Here is a 25,232-nt window from a genome sequence, read left to right on the forward strand (position 1 = left end):
GGTGCGGGGGAGATTGCCAAGCAAGGTGATATGAAGAACGTGCAGGTGTCACCTTTGTCTATGTGATCCCCTTCATTAGTCCCCACCCCAGCTGTTAGATGTTCTTACAAATTTTAACAGTAACATGAGCCCGATTGCTGCTGTTGCTTTAGTTCTTGGGACAGTGTTTCATGTAATCCAGGCTAGCCACGAACAGATGACCTTGCACTGCTGATTCTTCTGCCTCCACCTCATGTGCACCACCAGTCAGCACTTGTATTTCTAATCAATTCTTTGTGTAATTTCTGTTTGTTCATCTCCTACCTTGAAAGTATCAGGAAGTCAGCAACAATAACTATTTATCTTACTATTCAGTACCCAGTATAGTACCTGGAATTTAGTAGGTACATTGGTGTTTACTAAGTAAATAGATTGAATGGTACTATTACATATTCATCAAAGTGCATCTCATATATGAATTGACTGTCTTATTTAAAAAGAAATTCACTGAGAAAAACCATCTAGCCAGAGATAGGCTCAATATTAGAAATTGATCTTCCATCATTTAATTTCCTGAGACTTAGGAATAGTAACTAGAGGAGACACTCTAGGCAGTATTAATAAAACCACAATTCTGCATGGAAAGTACTTTGTTTTTCTGCCTGTGCTGTTTGCTTGCTGAATGCTTCTCCCCTGAGATGGGGCACAGAAACAATGGTGTTTATCTACTGGTTTCAGTGTTCATCTTTCCAGGCCTTTGACTGGTCTTATTAGCAAGTATTTCCCTTTAGTTTAGTCAGCTGTGTAGCCTGCTGTACACATCACTGAGCCCCAGGGAGAGAAAGCCCTTGGAACTGATACAGGATATTTTTTCATGTTACATTTCAGCCCCATCTTCTTTTTCTCATTACAGTGGGGTGTTGATCTGCAAACTGAACATGAGAAGTACCTGGTGAAACACTGTGGCGACATACCTGTCTTCGTCATTAACTATCCGTTAGCACTCAAGCCTTTCTACATGAGGGAGAATGAAGACGACCCTCAGCAGACAGTAAGAAGAAATAGTAAATAAGTTGAGCTTTAACATGTCAGTCTAGATTTCCCTCTTAATTAGTCAGCACTTATAATTTTTCAAAGGCACCTCCTAGGAGGTATTCACACGGATCCCAGTGTCCTGTAAACAAACCTCTCATTTCTCTCACATAGGGTCCTTAGTTCAGCAGATGCAAGTGTAAGTGGGTTTCATTTTCCTTTGGCTTTTGCTTAAATAACAGGGAGGAAGTAACCTAGAACACTGAATAGCAGTGCCAGGTCTGCTGTCAAGTTCAGTATTGATTAGGAAACTCCTGGGAGGGAAAGCTTGCTGGACCACAGATAATGCCCCTGGCATGGTCAGGCAGAAGAGAAGAAGGCTTAAGAGTTCTTTGGCCTGAGTTATATATAGAAACAGTGTGGGAAGGTGATGGAGGATTTCTCAGCACATTCGCCCTGTCACGGTCCTCATCCATCTGCCTGTGTTTGTCTCTCTGATCTCTTCAGCCTCTTACCCCCTGGTTGTGTGGGTTTTGTTTTTTTTTTTCCATTCTCAGTTTTAGTTGATTTTATTCATAATTTGTTTTTGTGTTTTATTTAGTTTTTTTTTTTTTTTTTTTTTTTTTTTTTTCTGAGACAAGGTCTTATTATGTCGTTCTGGCTGGCCTGGAACTCACTATGTAGACCAGGTTGGCCTTGATATCATAGAGATCTGCCTGCCTGTGTCTCCCAGTGCTGTGATTAAAGGTGTATGCCACTGTACCCGGCAATCTTAACTCTTCTAATTAACTTTCTCTTTATTCTCTTTCTCTATACAAGATGAACCATAATATAGTATAATTTGACTTTCAAATACTTAATGAGTCATTATATATTTAATATTATTTATAAATGTCTGTGAGACAAATGCGCTTATCTCAAGATAGTTTAAAAAAACTAAATTGGGACTGGAGAGATAGCTCCGTGGTTAAGAGCACTTGGCCACTCTTGCAGAGGACCTAGGTTCAATTCCCAGCACCCACATGGCAGCTAACAACCATCTATAACTCCAGTTCCATGGGCTCTAATGCCCTCTTTTGAGGGCATTGCATGACATAGGTGCACTTACATATATACAGGCAATACACTCATACACATAAAATAAAAAATAAATAAAATATATTTTTTAAAAGCCCTAGGTTTTGGCCAGGCGTGGTGGTGCATGCCTTTAATCCCAGCACTCAGGAGGCAGAGGCAGGCGGAGCTCTGTGAGTTCAAGGCCAGCCTGGTCTACATAGTGAGTTCCAGGACAGCTGGGGCTATAGGGAGACTCTGTCTCAAAAAGACAAAAAAAAAAAAGCCCTAGGTTTTGCTATCTATTATCGCTCTGTGTACTTGTAGAAAATGAAGGTCACAGCCTACCAGCAAATAAAACATCCCTGTCTTAGGTATGCAAGGTTATCTCTTTGAATATCTTTCCTGTTTTCTGTTATAGTATTAGAAGACAGTATTAGTCATATAGTACCATCTCATCTTGAAATCCCAGGGCAACTTTGCCAAGAAACTTGTTTTCTCTGTTTTAAAAATGAAAATCTAAATTGCAAAGATAATTTGTGCCTACTGCCTCACAATCACACTTTGTCTTGTCATGTAATGTCCCTAAATGAAGTATTTTTTTTCACTCAGTTCTATACTCCTTAGGTTTTTTGCTTAAGCCTTCTCTGTAAAGACTTCCCTGGTTACCCAGCCGTATTGAGCCATATTGAGCCCTCTTTTTCTGGAGCTGTCTAACATGTAAAGAATTAGTAATATTTTATAGCAATATATTTTTTATAGACTTAAGGTTTTTATTTAATTTAATTTAATTTTATGTGTATGTGTCTATTGCCTGCATATAAGTAAGTGCACCCGTGTCATGAAATGCCCACAGAGGACAGAAGAGGCTGTCAGATCCCCTGGAACTAGAGTTATGGACAGTTGTTAGCTGCCATGTGGATGCTGGGATTCAAACCCCGCTCTTCTACAAGAACAGTCAATGTTTTTAACCGCTGAGCTATCTCTCCAGCCCCCATAATCTTAAAGTTTTAATTTCTCAAACTTAACACTTCCTCGAGATTGCACCTTATTTATTTATTTCACTTTTTAGAACAACTGCAGCATCTTCTGCTTGTTACTTATTCCCTCTAATATCCCCCCCCCCCCCCCCCCCCCCCCCCCCCCCCTCGTCACTGCAGAAGTTCTTGTTAGGGTCAGTGTTGATCTTCATGGTGCTAAGTCCATGGATTTTCAGAAGTCTAATTTGACCTCTCCACACGATTCAGCACTATTAACAACTTCTTGTTCGTAAAAACCCTCATATCGGCCAGTTGTGGTGGCGCACACCTTTAATCCCAGCACTCGGGAAGCAGGGGCAGGTGGATCTCTGTGAGTTCGAGGCCAGCCTGGTCTCCATAGTGAATCCAGGACAGCTGGGGCTACAGGGAGACCCTGTCTCAAAAAGACCGAAAAAAAAAAAAAAAAAAGCCCTCATACCACTTGGCTTTTTAGCATCAGGTTCTCTCCCTCTCCATCCTCACTGGTTACTCTTCTTTGTCTTCTGTATAGACTGCTTTTGGACCAATCCATTGGTATTGGAGTTCCTGAAGGCCAAGTCCTAGGTATTCTTTCCTTTTGCCAGGTGATTTCATAATGTCCCCATAGTTTTCCATTTAGTCTCAAATAATTGAGATATCTAAGTTAAAGAAGTCTACTCCAGACTTCTCTTTTGAGCTCTGGACTCATCTATTTTATTTATTTATTTATTTATTTATTTATTTATTTATTTATTTATTTATTTATTTATTTATTTATTTATTGGGAGGGAGCACACATGCATGCCATCGTGCATTGTGAAGATCAGAAGACAGCTCTCAGGAATAGGTTCTTTCCTTCCACCGTGTGGGACCAGGGAATCCAGTTCTGTTTGTGTGACTTGGTGGGACATGTCTGACGCCCTGAACTGTCTGGACTCACTTCTTACTGCCTCACTGACTACTACTTCCACATCTTAAAGCTTGTCTAATACAGTATCCATGACTTCTCTTTTCCCTTCTCAGCCAAACTTGATCTTTTCTTTTTTTTAGACAAGGCCTCACTGTGTAGCCCTGACTGACTTGGAACTTACTATATAGAAGAGATTGGCCTCCAACTCAAGAGATCTGACTGCCTTGGCTTCGGCCTCTTGAGTGCACCACCAGGCCTAGCATGATCTTTGAATATTCTCTCTTCATGTAATTGTGCAAGCTGCACAACTGAGTCACCATCGACATCCCTCTCTCACTTCCAGTGTGCAGACTGTTATTAAGCTCTGATGTTTTACATTCCTAAGTATCTCTTAGATCCTTTCATTTTTTTTCATTTTAACTTTACCGTTTTAGTTAAGATCTCTTCTGAGTCTTATATACATCTTTTCAGTGGCCTCTTAACTGCTCTTCCTGCTTCCTCTTTCCTTGGTTCTCATTTCAGTATGAGCTTTTAGAAAATGTCAATCTGCAGCTGGGTATGGTAGCCTGTCCTGTAATTCTATCATTTGGAAGGATCAGAAGTTAAGGTCATCTTCAGTGACATAGTTTGAGGCTGGCCTGAGTTGAATGAATGAAACCCTACCTCAAAAAAATTAATAAAAATGTAAATCTGATCTTGTTAGTTCCTTTCTTAAAATCAATCAGTGGCTTCCTTTTGCTCCTACTAGGCCAAGTAAAATCTGACTGCCTCTCCTCTGGCCCAAGGTATTATGCTCCACTCTACTCTCTCTCCCATGTCCACTCCACCCTTTTGTGACTTTGGGCATCCAGTGCTTCCTTCCCTCTTGGGTCTGCCTCAGCACGTGCTCTTCAGTCCTAACAGTCTTCCTCACCTAAGTCATTTGATTCATTGACCTACCTTGACTCTCCATACGGAGTCAGAGACTTCTGTTAGATGCTTTTAAGTTTCAGACCTAGCTACTCACTTTTTTAGTTTATTGTAATATTTTTCATTCTTTGAAAATTTCATACATGTATATAACCTATCAGAGGCAACACCCATGAAAAAAATTTCTTTCCAAGCAGGCATGAGATGCCAATAGCTCCTCAGCTAGGGGAAGGGCCTAGTGATCCCTTCTCCCTTCCATGCTGGAATGTTGACTGTCCTGATGTTGTGCTGGCAACCACAGCTGCTGTGAGTTCATGAATGCAGTGGCCCTGTCATATCCAGAAGGCAGCATTTCATAGCATTCCTCCCCATCCGCTGGCTCTTACATTCTTTCCTCTTCCTCTTCTGTAATGGCCCTTGAGCCTTGGGAGAAGGAGGTGTCATATAGACCTCCCATTTGGACTGAGCACTCCACAGATACTTATTCTCTGCACTTTGACCTGTTTTGAGACTTTGTATTAGCACTATCCACTGCAAAAGGAAGCTTCTCTGATGAAGGCTGAGATCTGCACTAATTTATGGGTATAAAGTTTTGATACTATGCTCATTTAAATAGAGTAGTATGCTCTCCCATAGAGCCCATGATCTCCTCAGACACAGGTTCTTGGCAAGTCAAGTTTTCAGTACCAGGCATGAGTTCCCACCTATGGAACAGGCCTTAAATCCAATCATAAAATGGTTGGTTGCCCCTGTAGCATTAGTGCCACTGTTGAACCAATAAGCATATCTTACCAGGCCAGTCATTATGAGCTACTAACTCTTTTTTTTTTTTTTTTTTTTTTTTTTTTTTTTTTTTTTAAAATTCTCCTTGTAGCCCCAGCTGTCCTGGAACTCACTATGTAAACCAGGCTGGCCTCGAACTTGCAATCGGCCTGCCTCTGCCTCCCAAGTGCTGGGATTAAAGGCATGCGCCACCACGCCCCACTGAGCTACTAACTCTTAATCCATCATAACCTTTGACAAACTTTAATTTTCTACTTACATGTATAACTAATTACTGACTCTGCCCTTTGTTCAGAGCACCTACCCAGCTCTTTTTCACTTACCAGTATATGTCTTAGACTAAAGGCATAGCAGGCATCTAAAGTCTGTTTAGTGCAGGAATAGGTGACTGGATGAATAGCATTCACCAAAGTTTTAGATACACCGTGGACATAGTGCATAGTGACTTGGTTTACTAAAGAAATTGGAATGGGTTGGGGCAAAACCAACTTTCACTTTTGTGAGTTGTGGCAGGAAGTGTAAAGGAAAATACAATGAATGGCCCTAGACTCACATACTCTTGTGTTCAATTTCCTCCCAGATCTGTGTATTATAGACTGTGTGATCTTACACATACCTAATCTCTTTGAATTTTAGTTTTAAACAATAAATTTTATGATCCTTCTTGGTTCCTAGGAGTTAGGAATTTGTGCCCCACCTGGGCTCTGGTTTAGGATTTTTCAGGAGGTTGTAGTCAGGGTGCAAGGTGGCACTGTGATCCACCATCTATCTGGTCCTGAGGATTAAATTGGATAATGTATGAAAAGTATATATGTTTCACTGACTTTTCCCTTTCCCATTGGGAAACCCGCCCTCACTCAGGGTCTCGAGGTTCTGACACGGATTGACAAACTGACATAAGACATTCTATTTGGATTTTGCATAGTTTCTATGATGTCCAGGAAAGGGGGTGATTTACAAAGACATGGGCTCTCATAGGCTTATATTTGGAATGCCTGCCACCAGCTCTTCCCTCCCTGAAGCACACGCTGTCTCACCCCAAGGAGCCCCCAGATGGGCAGGGCATCCACGTGTACCATCTTACTCCACCTTCTGTGGCCTGACAGCCACACAAAATGATAAGAGCCTGGCCTCGTGGTTTTCCTGGCTTATATATCCATAGCCCCTCCCCTTAATGGGCTTGACTGCCTTCCTCAGAGCATGGGAAGGAGGTGGGGCCGTGGCTTGTCACCATAGGGTCAGAGAAACTTCCAGGTCACAATATAGTGCACTGTTTCCAGTGGCAGGAAGTCAATAACTATGAAGTTGTCTCAAATATTCTAAACTGTGATAACTTTATTCTGAAAAAGTACAATAATGTTACAATGTTTCTAGTATTGCCATGTTGTAACATGCTGTAACTGGAGGAGTTAAAAGCAGATATTCCCTCACACTTCCTTCTTACCTGTGTAGATTCTAGGACACCTTTAGCAGTCTCTGGTAATAGAAGTCAGACCTTGGAAGCAGTATCATAAGATTTTAGCACACTTTCATAATTTAGGCAGTGCAGCACCATGTAGCTTCTCATTACTAAATTATTCAAACACCATGCACTTAGGAAGCTGAGGCAAGAGAATTGCCCTAAGTTGGAGGCTAGCCTGGGTCACATAGTCCAGCCTAGTTTATAGAGTGAGACTGTATGTGACTACCCCCTGCCCAAACAAGGGTAAACCAGATGTATTTCACAGGTATTTTCTCTAGGGAACTGAAAAAAAAAAGGATGAGGAAACATTTAACCCGAACTTACAACCCTGAGCCAAAGTAATAGTAAAATGGTATGTTTATACAGTAGTAGTTTCTCTTTCTTTTCTTCTACCCCCTCCAAAAAAAAATGAAGACATGCACTATACAATAATGGAAAGTACACAGACTTAAGAGCTATTCATTTTAGGCTTGAAATCCAACTCTCCTACTACTTATCTGTATGACCTGAGCAAGGCGCCCCAGTCATCAGGCCTCAGTATCTACCTCAGTATAATCAGAGAATTAGGTTAGATCACCTCTAAGAGTCTCTGATTACATATAGCTTGTTTTTCTTCACTGGATTATATAGGGATAACAGATAAATTATCAAGGATATTTGATCATTTGAAAGGCCCAATAAAATTAATCTAAGTGTACATGCAAAATGCCGGGTGCTCTTGAGTCTAGGTCCCTGATTAAATACTCTGAAGTCAAGTGGCAAATGTTCATTTAGATGAGTGGCTTCGCGGAGAATGATATCCATTAAGTGTTTCCATGTGTGACTAGGAAAAAGTGACCACTCAGCAATTCAAGATGGGATAGATCAGAACCCACCAGGTGGTGCTGGCATACTCAAAAGTGTGTCAGTGTTACCTAGATTAGTATTAGTGTTACACTAAACTGCTAGAAAAACTTAAGCATAGGTGAACATTCAGTAAAGTATGTACTGTGAAGTCAACTTGGACAGGCAACCAGAGGATATCTAGTGAATTTCCCTGTGCTGGGGCTGAATTACCTGATCTGCATCAATACAACGTAAGCTTTCAACCAACCTAAACAGTGAAGGGATTGCTGATCTTACCCTTAGTGGGGACTAATGATTGTCCTGGGAGTTTGTGTCAGAGTTAAAAGAGTGCATTTCTGCCTCTTTCAAATCACTCTCAGGTTCTGTAGTGTGAAGTATCACATACTTTAAATTGTTAAGGAGGGAATGTAGGGAGAAGATTTTTATGGATGTGTGATAGCTGATTAAACATTCTCCCCATTTCAGCCTCCCCATTTCTTTAGCTAAACAATTTTCAAGAAAAAAAAACTGGCATGGGAAGTTTTGAGGGTTCCTGTAAGCTAATATTTATAAAATTGCTTTCCAAACTAAACTCTGTAAAAAATATTAGAGGAACCACCAAGCAGGTAAAGGTACTTCCCACCAAGCCTGATGCCCAAAATAGAAAGTACCATTGCTTACAAGTTATCCTCTGACCTCCACATGTATGCATGCAACCATACACATACACATGTACACACACACACACACTAAAATAAATTAAAGTTGTAATAAAAAGTACTAAAGTAAGAGAATGGTGACTTTGTGATAAAGGTATCAAAGCAAGATGGAAGCAGTTTATGGAAAGGTTGGATTGCTACAGATAATGTATACTTGATGCATACAATAGAGAAGCATTGTATGGTTTTAGATGATGACAAGATGAAAAGATTAGGCTTAAAAATGGCATACAGGAAGAGATTGAGTTAGGAGTGGATTGAAGACAAGTGGGATCATAGACTAAAGTGATGACAGCAAGAAAAAAATGGGGAGAAAGAGCTAAAGGCCACTTTGGGCTATATAGAAAGGGGGAGAGAGAGAGAGAGAGAGAGAGAGAGAGAGAGAGAGAGAAGGGAGAGAGAGAGAGAGGAGGGAGGAGGGAGAGAGAGATAGGATTCTAAAGATCAGTTGATGGTCTGTGCTCTATGAAACGAGCCGGAAGTAGGAAATGGAGGCATGTGGAGGGAGTCGTAGGTGATTCCCAGAAGTCAGACTTTTATTCCTAAGGTCTGCTGTTTACGGGAATGTTTTCCTGTCTCCAAGAGGCAGAACTCATATATAATCTTTATGTGCCTTCTAGCTGATGTTTCCACTGGCTGGCTTGGAATTTAGAGCTCCCTAAGTAAAAGAAGTGTGTAATTACCTTGGCCCTTAGGGAAGGGAAGCATATATTTTGAGACAAGGTGAGAATTCCATTCCTTTGAAGCCATTGGTATCTTTGTAAGCTATAAAACTTTGCCTGTTCAGAAAGCAGAAGTAATAAAATTGACTCATTATTTATAATAGCCTAATCACTTTCATTCATTGCTGTCTGCCAGTGTCCATCTGCATCTTCTGACTGTGACATCTGGAAGACGTTTCCTTGTTGGACGTTGCTTTCAGGGGAAAAATACTGCCTTGTCTATGTCAGAGGTAACAAAAGTAGCAGAAGAAAGGACATTAAACTTTTTTCCTTTCTTTGAACTTGCTCATATCTAGCCTATTTTTTTTTCTTTTCAATTCAAGATCTAAGTTTTATTTTGAGTACATTGCTTGGAATCAAAGAGTCAGAGTCAGAAGGGAGCATCATAATTAGTAACCAGGGTTCGCTCAGCTTGAATACCAACATGAACTATTTCTAGGCAGCATGCTACTGCAGCTGTGTCACTTAAGCAAGAATCAAAACTCATACCCGGTGGAGGAAGATGGTCCAGGAAACATGCTGGGCCTAGAAGATGACCCCAGAGTGAAACAGGTTTTGTTTAAGTGAGGAATGTTAGGGAGTTGTGCAAGAAAATCATCTGTAGCCTTCATTGTTACCTGGGCAGGACAGTGATGCAGGCAGCAGAGCTGAAGCCCTTCCATGTATTGAAATTGCTCACAGATGCACAGAAACACAGAGGGGATTTGAAGTTAAAGGGCTTAAATTTGGTCATCTATGAATTAAGACATTCTACAGCTTTAATGAAAGGTTTAGCTCTAGTTCCTGTTCCTTATAACCTCATTACTGCCAGCAATTACCAGCCCTACAACTGTGCTGTGCATTCTGTCCCTATATTCTATTCTCTTAGACTCTATTTTTTTCATAAAGTAGAAATGATTGTTAATTCAAAAGGATGTTTAAAAATTCAAGGTCATGGGCAGAATTTTACCTATGATTTAATTAAATTTCTAAGAAAAAAGACTGACATAGGAAGCTTTGAGAGTTACTATACTGTTTGTTACTTTATCGTTTCTGTTGCTCAGAAATAGTCATGATGAAACTTATCAACAGGAATAAATAAGTATGCTTTTGGCTGTCTACTTTAAAAATACAGATATTTCCTAAAGGGACTTTTTGGAACTTGCAGCTTCATTCCCTAGGGACAAAAATGAAATGCTCTGACTGATTTAAGACATACTCTTGCCAGGCATAGTGGTACAGACCTTTAATCTCAGCCTTCAGGAGGCAGAGACAGGCGGATCTCTATCAGTTCAAGGCCAGCTGGGGCTACAGGGAGACCCTGTCTCAAAAAGAACAACAACAACAAAAAGATGACATACCCCTAACAATCTAGCTATTTGGACAGCCAGGCACACATCAGCTGACTGGGCAGAAAAGGGAGCTAGCAGTCCAGTCTCAGAGTCACCTTTGCAGGTAGCATGTTGGAATTTGCTATAAGGACAGTAAGTTGGTCATTTGATAGCAGTACTTTTGATAATGATTCTGATCTGTATGATTGTTCATGGTGCTTTGTGTTTTTCTTGTGGTTTGAGGGAGGAAAATAAGAGGGCTGTTATTCTGGCCTTCATTCTAATGGATAATGAGGACCTGGTTGGGACAGTAGTGGTAAAAGAAACCAGTTGGATGAGGAAAGAGCAATGTGGTAAAGTTATTTTACTATACACAGTTTCTGCTTCACCCTCAGCATGGATTATAATTTCCTACCCTGTTACCCTTAGCTTTGTCATATGACTTGCATTGACCAAAGAATTATGAACAGGAGTGAAATTTGGACATTGCTTTTTGGCAAATGCTTTTAGCAGACTCATGGAAGTTCTTTTTCCTGGCTGCTCCAAAACTTGCCAGAGAGGCTTTCTTGTCACCTCCAGGATGGATATGTAGCACAAGTTTTAAAAAGCAAATTCACTATAAGCTAGTATTTATTTTTACTTTATTTCCTTATTTTGTGTGTACTGTTACATGTGTATATATGTGTGAGGGCATGTGCATACCATGGCATTCAGGTGCCAGTGTGGAAGTCAGAGGACAACTTGGGGAAGTCAGTTCTCTCCTATGCTCTGGGTACCAGGGGATCAAACTCAGGTCGTCAGGATTGGCAGCAAGCACCTTTACCCATCAGCCCATAAACTAGTGAATCTTAATCAGGGATTGTTATACTCACATCTCCCCAGTTTCTGAAGGACATTTACCAATGTCTAGAGACATTGTGGGTTGTAATAATTCATCTGGCATCTAGTGGATGGGAGCCAGTTGTACTGTTACGTATCTTAGAATGACTACAGGTGAGCTCAGTGGTTTGAATATACGGAGGCCCTGGTTCCTTCCCCTCACCAAAGGAGGAAAAAAAAAATTCTACAGCACATACTTCAGGCCCTTAAAACCAAGAAATAGCTGGCCAAAATGTTACTAATGCTGAGACTTGAAAAACTCTGGGGTTTTATATGACTGTAGCATCTAGCCTATCCTGATACAGTCCCTGTCACCTCACAGGGTTATAATAGCTATGCAGAAATAGTTGAACATAGCCAGTTAGATACCCTGGTAATTCAGAAGGTTGAGTTAGAAAATGTTAGAAATATGCATGAGTATCATACCATGGTGTAAGATTTAAAGGTGATTCAAAAGGTTTAGAAGCTTCCAGATCTACTGCAATTGTAAATATTCCAGATAAATAAAACTACACAGAAGGTCTAAGATAGCATGATTACACAGTGAATTCTCCAGTGAACTCACACATTAAAATAAAAGAGCCAGGGCTAGAGAGATGGCTCAGTGGTTAAGAGCACTGACTGCTCTTGCTGAGGACCCAGTTTTGATTCCCAGCACCCACGTGGTGGCTACAAACTATCCTTAACTCCAGTTCCAGGGGAATCCGAAGCCCTCTTCTGACCTCCACAGCATTGCATGGCATGGGTGCACTCATACACATAAAATAAAAATAATAAATAAAATATTAAAAAATAAATAAAAGAGGCTTGCAATCAAGGATGAACAGTAGTTTTTTATGCCTCTCTAAAAAACTGTAAGATCCAAGAGGTGGTTGCTTTTTGTTTTTGTTTTAATTTCTTTTGGTTATAGTTGCACCAAGATTAAGTAAGAATTGGATCTCTGGTTTGATGTTTATGACTATATGGAGAAAGCAGAACGCCTCAGAGCTGCATGGCCACTTGCCTCACGGAACCATCTCCTCCTCTCCCTAATAGCAGCTCTCCACTCTCTTTCTGAGGCAGTAGACCTTTTCATATGATTATTAATCTTTCTATATTCTTGCAGTGTCACTAGGAATTATGGCCACCTTTGTTACATAGAATTGCCCTGAGTTTAAGCCTTGGAAGTGATAGTCTTTTTTAAAATATATCTATCTATTCAGAGCTATACAGGATGGCAAAGGCCAGAGACCCACTTGGATAATTATTTTCTTCCAAACCTAATTGCCCATAATTCTAAATATAAAACCGTATTGAAGATAAGAACAAAATTTTCAGGCTAGGGGTATAACTCAGTAGAGTGCTTACTTCAAATGCACAAAGCTCTGGATTCAATCTCTAGTACCACAAAAACTAGGTATCGTGATGCATGCCTGTAATCCCAGAAATTTGGAGGTAGAAAAGGAAGGAGCAGAAGTTAAGGTCAGGGCCAGGGAGGTGGCTCAGCAGATTAAGGGACTTGCCACCAGGCATGACTTCCTGAGCTCGATTCCTAAGACCCCCACATGGTAAAAGGAGAAAAACAACTTCTTCAAGCTGTCCTCTGACCTCCATATGTATGCTTTGAGAACACACACACACACACGCACACACACACACAAATAGATAGATGATGATAGATGGATGGATGGATAGATAGATAGATAGATAGATAGATAGATAGATAGATAGATAGATGATTTTAAAAAATAGATAATAAGTCAGGCTTGGTGGTGCATGCCTTTAATCCTAGTACTTGGGAGGCAGAGGCAGGTGGATGGATCTCTCCGAGTTCAAAGCCAGCTTGGTCTCAATACCGAGTTCCAGCCCAGTTGGGACTACAGAGAGACCCTGTCTCAAAAAGACCAAAAAAAAAAAAAATTATAAAGTAGTACAGATTGCAAGTAAACATTTTTTTAATTAAATATCACTAGTAATTACAGAAATACAAACTAAAGTAGCAAGCTTCTATTTTTCCTCTACTAAAATATTATTACTGCCTGACATGGTAGTACATGCCTGTAATCCTAGCACTCAGGAGGCAGAGGCAGGTGGATCTCTGTGGATCTCTGTGAGATCAAGGCCAGCATGATCTGCATAGCAAGTTCCAGGCTAGATGGGGCTACGGGAAGACCCTGTCTGCAAAAAAAAAATTTTTTTTTACTATTTTATGTAACAAAAATGTAACACATGTTCATTTTTAAAAGAAAATGCAAATAAGAGAAAACCAGAAAAAACTTAAATCCATGGTCCCATAACAATGGCAATGCAATTAACAGTTTTATTAAGTTCATAGCAGTCTTTTGCTGTGTCAATGCCTAAAATTTATCTGAGCATCTCTTGCTGACCCACACTTAGATTTCTGTTATTGGAAGTAATGCAGTGGTAAACATCCTGAGCATTACTCTTTTTTTGTCTCACTGATTATTTTCTTAGGACCAGTTCCTAGAACTGATGTCACTGACTCAGCGTATTATTACATTTTGAAGACTTTTAGTTACTGTTGCCAACTTGCTGACCAGAAAAGGTTGTATATGAGGATACTGGTTCACCTCTTATCTATATAGTTGATACTGCTTACTTATCTTTATCAAGATAAGAAACGCCAAAATGGCATTTCGTTGTTTTAACTTGTACTTCTTTGATTAATAATCAAAACTTAATATATATGACATACTGAAATACCACAAATTAAAGAAATCTGTTCATTGTAGGACCTGGAATGTAGCTCAGTCATAATGTGTGCACAAAAAGAAAAAGGAAGGAAGGAAGGAAGGAAGGAAGGAGGGAGGGAGGGAGGAAGGAAGGAAGGAAGGAAGGAAGGAAGGAAGGAAGGAAGGAAGGAAGGAAAAGAAATAAAAAGAAAACTCTTGCTTTCATTATTGATGAAGTAACAGAGACATACACAGACCAAATGTCCTACAAAAGAAAGACAGGAAGGCTGAAGCTGTAACTCAGTTGGTAGTATGTGCACAGTATGCACAGTGCCCTGGATTCAAGGCCTAGCATGGCACAGGTAAGTTGTAGTGCCACACACCTGGAGTTCAGCAGATGGAGGCAGAAGGATCAGTAGTCAAAGTCATCCTCACCTGCATAGTAGATGCAAAGCCAGCTGGTGCTACATGAGACTGTGTGTGTGTGTGTGCGTGTTTGTGTGTGTGTGTGTGTGTGTGTGTGTGTGTGTGTGTGTGTTTTGCATTTGAGTGTGTTTGCATGGACTTGTTTTTAATTGTTGTCTTTTTTGGAGGCACTAAGACTCCAGAATTTTTTTTCCCCTCAAACATGTAATACCTTGTATATCAGCATTATGTGAGCTTTATCAGATTTTAAGTTTATGTGTGGTATGTTCTTAAACTATTTTATATTTTTATGTTAATTTAGTTGTTCCCTTTAATGAGATTCAAAGATAGGAAACTAGTACTTTATACATATAAATATGTGGTTACTAGACTCATGGGGCTAAAGGGTTTTGAAAGGTCACTTAGTCCTAGTCTTGGCCCTCTTCCTGGGTTGGTATATAGCTAAAAATTCCTATGAATCTTTTTTCCCCTAAAGAATGTTTATTGCAAAGCCAGGCATGGTGGTTTACACATGTCATCCCAGTGCCTGGGAGGCAGATGCAAGAGGATAGCTACAGGTGGGAAGCCCAGTTTGAGACCAGTCTGATATACATTGCGAGTTCTAGACCAGCCAGGGTAATAGTGTATATATAGTATATCCCCCCCCCCACATAGTATATTTTTTATCAAAAAATTAAAATTAAAAAATTCCTCATTTAAAAAAAAAAAGACAAAAATAAAGAAGACCAAGCATGGTGGTGCACACCTTTAGTCCCAGCACTTGGGAGGCAAAGGCAGGTGGATCTCTATGACTTTGAAGCCAGCCTGGTCTACATAGTGAGTTCCAGGTCAGCTGGGGCTCCAGGGAGACCCTGTCTCAAAATAACAACAACAAAAAAAAAGACAAAAAGAATCTTACCTTGTACAAATCTGTACTGTCTTCTCTGCTACCTTCGGTTCTATCCCAGAAGTATCTGTAGGCACTCACTTGGTAGTATCTATCTATCTATAGACACTCACTTGGTAGTATCTATCTGTCTGTAGACACTCACTTGAAGTCTGCTCTCCTCTGCCTTTCTCCCCTCATTCTTACCAGTGGGTATTTGTTTAAACTTTTCCTTTTATTTTCACTTCTGTAAAATTTTTGATAAGCATGTGAAGGATGTAAGAAGGAAGAAGAAACTCTGCCCACCACTTGTGTAGCATTATTCTAAAGATAATATTAAGTATTTGATATTGAAGTAGGGAATGTGGACAGATGTGATGGCTAATCCTGGGTGTCAACTTGACTGGATCTGGGATTAACTGAAATGAGAGAGATCTTCATGATTGGATCATCTGAAGCTGGAAGGCACACCCTTTAATAAATGTGGGTGTTACCTTCTGATGGCAGCCAGTATAAAAAGCCAAGGCGAGGAGAACACCTCGCTTCTAGCTGCTTGCCTTCTCTCTCGCTGGTGAGTCCGTCTTGCTGCTATAGACTGAAGACTAGCTGATCTTTTGGAATTCATCAGACCTTCAGCGCCAGATTGGGACTACTGAGACATCCAGCCTCGTGGACTGAGCAACTACGGATTCTCAGCCTCTCCAGTGTGGTGCAGCCATTGTTGGACTACTCAGACTCTATCCTGTGAGCTAAGCTGATAAACCTCTATACATATATATTCATCCTTCCGGTTCTATTTCTTTGGAGAACCCTGACTAATAGAACAGATAAAATGAATAAGATTCTAATAGTAAAATATCCAACCTTAAAATTGTTTCAAAAAATGTTCCACTTGCTTGAAAAGCTGCCTGTTCTTGGAATCATGAGAAAATACAGTGCTAGTCACGGTTGCTCGGCTTGTTTCTTCTTTAGGTTGCCGCTGTTGATCTTCTGGTTCCTGGGATTGGAGAGCTCTATGGAGGGAGCCTCAGGGAGGAGCGGTACCACATCTTAGAGCAGCGGCTAGCCAGGTACTGGTCAGACCTAAAAGAAACACACTTCAGTAACTGGAGGTACTCAGGCTCCCACAGTGTGACAGAAGAAAATCATTTGGGGCCTCCTCACACCCAACAGGCCTGATTGTCAGGTTCAATATGATCTTGAGGAAGGTGTTTCTGTCCTCTATGGACATCTTTCTTAAAGTCCGGAGCTATTGGCTGGCATAGGTGGTGCATTTCTATAATCCCAGCAGGAGGCCACGTAAGAGAGTTTCACAAGTTTCAGGCTGGCCTAGACTACAGAGTAAGACCCAGTCTCAAAAAGAGATAAGAAAACAAAACAAAACCAGCCAATCATGGTGACACACACCTGTAGACCCAGAAGCAGAATCACACTTAAGTTCAAGGCCATTGCGGTCTCCATAGTGAGTTCCAGGCCATTCATAATTACATAGCAAGACCCTGTTTTTAAATTTAAAAAAATTATTAAGAGCAAGAGAGATGCCCATCCACATCAAACTTTGTCTCACATTTTTCTCTTACACACATACATACACATAAACATATACATATATATTTTTTTTTCTTTTAATGAACTCTCATTTATAAAAGGCATGTTCCCACCAGGGTATGAATACAGACTGAACCAAGAAAAGGTTAAAGATGGAAAAGTGCCAAACTAGCATTTAGAATAAGTAGCTGTCCCTTCCAGGGATTCTCTCCTTTGTACGAGTCGATCCAGCTACTTGAGTAACTAACTTTTTCAGACTTGAAGAATGAATACATAGATACATAGAAAATATTTTGGAGGTAGGAAGTAGGGAATCATATTTCTAATTGAACTACCATTCCAGTGTATGCAGGGTCTGCCAGCAAACCACAAAGTCTTCCGAAGCTGACTAAGGTTATAAACCTCTGTTTTCTATGATTTCCACTTTTGCTGTACCAGACATTTTTTTAAAAAGTTTCCCATGTCTGTATTAATCCTCACTCCTGATGGAACCGGGTTTCATCATTACCTGGAAAAGCTGTATTTTGAAAATAATCATGTTAAATTAGCCATTTGTAAGACCTTTTCCTAATGGAGCAATCCTTCAGAAGTTGATGCTTTTCCAGGATCCCAACCTGTAAATCTTTGGTAACTTAGTTTTGCAATTCCTGTCTGCCTAGCTGCTCTATTGGGTTAGGACCCAGAAGAAAGCAAGTAGCACATGTTTAAGAAGACTCCCTTTGCCAGCTAGGCAGCCGCCTCCTTGCTGCCACTGCAGCGTTAGACAATCCTGGGAAAGTTGTGGAATTGAAGCAAAGGTCAGAATCTTTAGATGGAAAGAATTTAATGTTCTCTAAGTTTTTAAAGGCACAATAAAAATCACACGTGGCAAGAACCCTCATCTGTTGAAAGATTAATTGGTCTGTTTTCTTCAGTTACTTCCTTCCTCCAGGAAACCTTTCCTCATAACATCAAATGTTTACCTAGTATCTGGTAGTATCCAAATTTTTCTTGCCCAGTGAAGATGTGTGTCCCCTATCTCAGGAATCTGTATGTGGCTGTTGTTCATGTTTTCTGTACTTTTGCATATTAGAACTTTCACTGCCTTCATCACTTTAAATATAGTCCCAAATGCTTCTTTTAAAGGGCTGAAGTTAATTTTAATGACCACCAAGAGCTTAAAATATTACATTTCTCGAATTAGACAAGAACTAAATTGTAGTAATGTTATGAGTGCAGCTTCAGAATCGGTATTGTTGTTTCAAATGCTGTAGAATGAAAGTTATGTCCACGTGTGCATTGTCTATGTGGGCCTCACCGGTGCCTTAACTAGTAATGATAGGGGCTTTTCTTCTATCACAGGTTAGTAAGCTCATGTCAGATCGGCCCCTTCTTTGGATCCTATTTTCATTCAATAGCATGTATTGCCTATACTGCTTAATAATACTGTGGACTGTTGATTACCTTACTGTTAATAGAAGTTTCACCTCCTCAATTCTATTGCATGATACTGGAGGACCATGTGTATACTTCCTTATGAAGTTCTCAGAGTACACAACCCACAATCGATGTTTGGTGATTAATAGACTTTATTGTCGTTGTCTCAAAAATTGTCCTTATTTTCTTTTTACAGATCAGGACTTACAGAAGCTTACCAATGGTAAGAACGTGCCTTCATTCTAGCTGCTAGTCTGAGGATTGTGTAGGAGCGCAGTTTCTTGTATTCCCATACCCCTGAGAGTGAGTGTTAGGAGCCGGATAGGGGGCTCACATGATTGTTTACTCTCCTCTGGTCTGTGAAAAACAGTAAAAGAATGGCTACCTCTGGGCATGGTGGGGCACGCTGTTAATGAGGCAGAAGCAGGCAAATCTCTGTGAGTTCAGGACAGCCTGGGCTACATAGCAAATTCTATGCCAGCCAGAGCTATATAGTGAGATTCTGTCTCAAAATATTTTTTTACATTTAGTTACTACTTTTTATGTGTCAGAAAACAATGTTAACATTTTTATGTCTACTTCATGTAATGATCATAACCTTTGAGAGGTGGGTGCTATTATTATCTCTTACTGCCCCTCTGAACCTGAGGTCTAGAGTTATGAACTAGCTTAGCCAAGATTTCGCAGTTAGGATGGAGCTGCAAATTCCTCGGTAAACCATCATCTTTCTTTATGCTTTTGTTTGTTCGCCGAGAAGGGATGTCTTTACTCTTAACCATTGTGACTCAGTTTCTCTATGCGTGGCACTGGAACCCTGAATTAAGCCCTCGGTTTCCAAGAACTGTAGAGCTCTAAGCTACTTAAGGATGACCACCTGTCTGCAGTCACACATTCACTTTCCCAAAGTTGCTTTGCTTTTCTTTCCATAGACCTTTTCTTCAAGTACATGAAATACAGATAAATGACTTATTTATATGTCTATAATAGTGCTGCTTTAGGATCTTGATATAATATCAACAATATCATTAACCCCTTTGTCCTCAAGAGGAGAAAGGGACAAATTGCACTCTTGCATTTTGGTAATGAAGGAGCTAGGTCTCGGAGTTCAAAGTTCAGCCAATGGTTTGTGAATGCTTTATAGTTACCAATAATGTCCTTAGGTATACATTCTTACTAAGAGTTTTTGTTTTCGTGATTATAAAATGAAATGATACCTACTTCATAGAAATATTATGTGAAATGAAACAGTACAGACAATGTATCCAGACTGAGAAGAAATGCAGTAAATGCAGTTTCTCTTCTCCTTTCTTCTAAGCATTGCTGTTTGTAGAAAGGCCTATTTGAGTAAGCTTATGCTTCTTTTCTTAGGTTCTGTCTATAGATAATATCGTATGAAAACTAGCTTAAGTAATAGCAAATTTTATATATTTTTATATATTGAGTTTTATCTATTATTTATATATTGATCTTTATTAATCATTTCTATGCTATCTTTTTTTAAAATTGACATTTTATATTGAGTGTGTGTGTGTGTGTACATTCACATGCCACAGTATGTGTAGAGGTCAGAGGACAGCCAAAGGGAATTGATTCTCTCCTTCCATCGAATGGGTTGAGGGAATCAAAAGCAATGTGTCAGGTTTGGCAGCAAGCACTCTTACTGACTAAGCCATCTCTCCTACCCCTATACTATTTTTTAACTAAAAGTTTCACATACTTAGACTCTTCAAATGTACGTATTTGCTTCCTTTTATGAAGTAGTCATAGTATATTAAAGATGCAAGGAGCTTGGAAAGTTTCAAGTCTGTGATCTCTACTCAAGTTCCTGCATCCTGTGAGCAGCCAGGTGACTGAAAGTGTGCTCACTTCCTAGTTCTGCTTATCATATGAAAATTAATCTATAACCAGTTCCAGAAATTTTCTGGCATCTCTTCTATTCCTGGTTGCCCTAGAATCAATCAGACTCTCAAAAATGCTTATCTAAGGAACCAGAGAGATGGCTCAGTGATAAAGAGCACTGGCTTCTCTTCCAGAGGACTGGGGTTCAGTTCCCAGCAGGTGACAGTGGCTAACAACCATCCAAAACACCAGTTTCAGAAGACTTCATGGAACCCTCTTCTGGTCTCTGCAGGTTTGCAGGCATTTGGTGCACTTACATACATGTAGGCAAAACATTCATACACATAAAAATTATATATATATATATACATATATATATGATTATATATAAATCTTGGTGTTCTAGTTTGTTTCTCCATTGCTGTAGCAAAACACTCTGACCAATACCAACTTGGGGAGGAGAGGGTTTATTCAGCTCACATCTCCCAGGTCACAGTTCATCAGGGAGCCCCAGGTAGGAACTCAGGGCAGGAACCTGGAGGCAGGAGCTGGAACACAGGCCGTGGAGGAATGCTGCTTACTGGCTTGCTCCCCTGGTCCCTGTTCAGCCTGCTTTCTTATACAGTATAGGCCCACCTGCCCAGGGGTAGCACCACCTACAGTGGCCTGGGCCCTCCCACATCATTCAATAATCAAGAAGATGCCCCTCAGACATGGCCATAGGCCAGTCCAATGAAGGCAATTCCCCAATTGAGGCTCCCTCAACCCAGGTGTTGGTCAAGTTGACACTAAAGCCATCCAACACACTTGGCATAGTAGTGGACATCTATAACTAGGAAGTGGAAGTAGGAAAATAAGGAATTCAAGCCTTGGCTGCTTAGCAAGTTTGAAGCTGAGTTTAATCTCCAGAACCCATATGGTAGAAGGAAAGAAATAACTCCCACAAGTTGTTCTCATGACCGTGGCATGAGCTCACATGCATGCACACATATGTACATGTGTGCAAACACAGACACACACAAATAAACAAATGTAATAAAAAAATTTAAAGCTAGGGCTGGAGAGATGGCTCGGCGGTTAAGAACACTGGTTGTTCTTGCAGAAAAACCGGGTTCAAATCCCAGCACCCACATGGCAGCTAACAACTGTCTGGCACTCCAGTCCCCTGCGGATCCGACCGCCTCGTCTGACCTCCGCGGGGATTGCACGACACGGATGCACTTTCCTACACGCAGGCAGTACACGCATACACATAAAATAAAAATAGTAAAATAAAAAAAAAAAAATTTAAAGCTAAAAGATAATTTCCCTGGTGGGGTATAGTAGTAGTACATGCATTTAATCCCAGCACTCAGAAGGGAGAGGGTGGCAGATCTCTGTGAGTTTAGGCCAGCTTGGTCTACATAGTGCATCTCAAACCAGCTAGGGCTACATAGTGGGACCCTCTCTCAAAAGAATAACAACAGGGGGCTGGAGAGATGGTTCAGCAGTTAAGAGCACTGACTGCTCTTGCAGAGGACCAGGGTTCGAGTCCCCAGCACCCACATGGTGGCTACGTTCCATCCTTAACTCCAGTTCCAGGGGAATCCGAAGCCCTCTTCTGATCTCCACTGCATTGCATGACACAGGTGCACTCACATACAGGCAATACACTCATACACATAAAAGTAAAACAAAATAAAAAGAGCAACAGAAAGTGCGACCAAATATTTTCTTTTCTTCCTAAAATAACTTTATCTCCTACTAGTTATTGAAATCTGAGTTTCAGTTATATCTGTACTAGTTTTTAGCCAAGGGGTCTTAAATGGGAGCAGAACATGCCTAGTGGGCATTGGAGGTGATCTACCATGCCAGAAAATTGATAGCATCTTCACTGGCCCTGAAGCATAAAATTGAAAGTTTCTTCTCACTCCAGAACTCAAGAATATATTTTTTTTTCCTTCAAAGAATTAAGTTTCATGCAATGAACACCTACTCTAGAGCAGTCTCTGGAGATAAAAGGTTGATTGAAACAGATGCTCACTGCTAATATACTGCACAATCTAATAAAGAGAAAAATCTTTTTGTAATGTATCAGACGAAACTCTTCATTCTTATGGCCAGGGAGAAGGCTCAATCTGTAATGCTTGCTATGAGAACCTCAGTTCAGACCAGCACCATGTAAAAAGCCACACACAGCAGTTGACATCTGTAACCCCAGCACTCAGAGAGGAGCACAGGAGAAACAGGCAGTTCCCTGGACTCTGGTCAGCCTGTGTAGCTATATCTGTGCGTTCCAAGTTCAGACCCTGCCTCAAAAAAATAAGGTAGAGAATGACTGAGGAAGATACCCAACATCGACCTCTGTCCTCCATACTTACTGGCATGCATGCTGCCTACTCATAGAAACACATGTACACACACACAAAACTAAAACCAAACATCCTCATTCTTCTCCTTGTATTAAATGATGTTATTTGAGTGAGGAAAAAAAAGTGTTACCATTAATATACCAAAGGTGTGTGTCAGTACTTTTGCTCATTTTTTGTTTTATCTTTTTTTTTTTTTTCGGAGCTGAGGACCGAACCCAGGGCCTTGCACTTGTTAGCAAGCGCTCTACCACTGAGCTAAATCCCCAACCCCTCATTTTTTATTTTTTATTAACTTTTTAAAAAATTTACTGAGAATTTCATACATGCCTATGAAGTGTTTTGATCAAATCCACACCCACTCCCTCCCCTCTCCCCATCATTTTTACCTGACAACTTTGTGTCCTTTTTTTTTTTTTTTTTTTGGTCTTTTTGAGACAGGGTCTCCCTGTAGCCTTAGTTGACCTGGATTCGCTATGGAGACCAGGCTGGCCTCAAATTCACAGAGATCTGTCCGCCTCTGCTTCCCAAGTGCTGGGATTAAAGACGTGCACCACCACACCCGGCCATATCAGATAAAGCAAGTATAGCCTGGCATGGTGGTACATGCCTTTAATCCCAGCACTTGGGAGGCATAGGCAGGAGGATTTCTGTGAGTTTAAGGCTGGCCTGGTCTGCATTTGAGTTTCAGGCCAGCTGGAGCTACAGGGAAACCCTGTCTCTAAAAGACAAGAAGGGAGGAAGAAAGGGAGGGAGGGAGAAGGAAGGAAGGAGGGGAAGGAAGGGATGGAGGAAGGAAGGAAGGAAGGAAGGAAGGAAGGAAGGAAGGAAAAACAAGCTGTAGTGGTGTGTACCTTAATCCCAGCCCTCAGGAGGCAGAGGCAGGTGGATCTCTGTGAAATTGTGTCCAGCCTGCTCTACATAATGAGTTCCAGGCCAGCTGAGACTACAGGGAAACCCTGACCCCTCCCCCCCCCAAGTTTTCTGTAAATGAATGATATATAAATAAAGAAAAACAATCAAATGACCAAAGTCCACAACTGTTCAGCAGAATACACTACTGCCTTTTTAACCTTAGATGGCTAGACTGCGCTAACTTCTCTATTCTGGTATACCACAGTGACATAGACAATAGCAAATGATTTCAAAATACTTTTGAAATGTCAAATTCTAATCATAACATCTGACCTCATACAGTATTTATAGGTGATGATTCTCTGTTTTTAAAAACAGGTATCTGGACCTTCGTCGATTTGGATCTGTGCCACATGGAGGCTTTGGGATGGGATTTGAACGATACTTACAGTGCGTCTTGGGAGTTAACAATATCAAAGATGTTATCCCTTTTCCAAGGTTTACTCATTCATGTGTTTTGTAGCTAAAAGATTGTTTAAGGAAAAGTATTCAGTGTCCAAGGCACTGGACATAAATATGCATACAGAAGACTGCCTTTTAGAAATACAGATTTCAATATGTAATTCTTGTTCTGTAACATACAACCTATGAAAATAAAAATGGTCAGGGTTTTCTTACAAAGTCAAAGGCATTTCATAGAGAAATAAATCACCTAATAAGAAATACTTAAAATACGAAAAAGAAACACTTTTGGACTGTTGCCTCAGTTAAGCAAAGTAGCTGGGCCTGTAGTCCCAGCTGCTCAGGAAACTGACAAAGGAGAATCACTTGAGTCTGGACCACATACTGAGACCCTATGTCATAAAAGAAGGGGTCACGCATGGTGGTACCTGACTTTAATCCCAGCACTCAGGTGGCAGAGGCAGATAGACCTCTGTGGATTGAGGCCAGCCTGGTCTTCATAGTAAATTCAGGCTAGCTGGGGCTACAGGGAGACCCTCTCTCAAAAAGACTAAAAGAAGAAGAAAGGAAGGCATTGAACTTAGTGGTCTCAAAGGTTCTTTCAGATTCTAAGACAAGATGATAGTGTGTTTCACTTTCCGAAATGCCAGGTAAATAGTGGTGAACAAAACAGAAAGGACACTTCATGGAATTTTCTGTCTGTTGGAGAAGACACATAATAAGAAAATAAATGTGTTATTTCAAAATAGGATATGAAGAGCTAGAGAGATGGCTCAGCAGTTAAGAGCGCTGACTGCTCTTACAGAGGACCTGGGTTCAGTTCCCAGCACCCACATGGCGATTAATATCTGTTGTGACTCCAGTTCCAGATGATCCATCATCCTCTTCTAGCCCCTGTGGGCATGACATACACGTGATACACTTACATACAGGCAGATAAACACTCATACACATATAAGATATAAATTTTAAAAGTCAGCCAGACAAAATACCATATTTGAAAGAAGGCTGTGTAAAGAACGTGATAAGCATAAAGAAGCTTTCTAGAAAAGGCCTCTCTGAAAAAGTGGTATTTAACCTTCACCTGGACTGGGCATTGTAGTGCATGCCTTTAATCCCAGGACTCTGGCATCAGAGGCAGGCAGATCTCTGTGAGTTTAAGGCTAGCCTGGTCTACATAGTGAATTCCAGGCCAGCTGGGGCTACAGAGAGACTCTGTC

At 40.6% G+C, this 25,232-nt stretch overlaps 1 protein-coding gene across 1 annotated transcript in view; it reads left to right on the top strand.

The window, feature by feature from the left end:
• Nars2 (asparaginyl-tRNA synthetase 2, mitochondrial) overlaps nucleotides 1–25,232 on the top strand; it is a gene marked incomplete in the record, with an annotated part of 159,637 nt that overhangs the window by 132,535 nt on the left and 1,870 nt on the right. The window contains 4 exon segments of the mRNA XM_008844196.3: nucleotides 893–1,030; nucleotides 16,517–16,614; nucleotides 18,705–18,731; nucleotides 23,929–25,232. Coding sequence (XP_008842418.1) covers nucleotides 893–1,030; nucleotides 16,517–16,614; nucleotides 18,705–18,731; nucleotides 23,929–24,073 — 408 coding nt within the window.

This window comes from Nannospalax galili, unplaced genomic scaffold (assembly GCF_000622305.1).
Source record: "Nannospalax galili isolate Female #2095 unplaced genomic scaffold, S.galili_v1.0 scaffold278, whole genome shotgun sequence".
Taxonomy (NCBI): Eukaryota; Metazoa; Chordata; class Mammalia; order Rodentia; family Spalacidae; genus Nannospalax; species Nannospalax galili.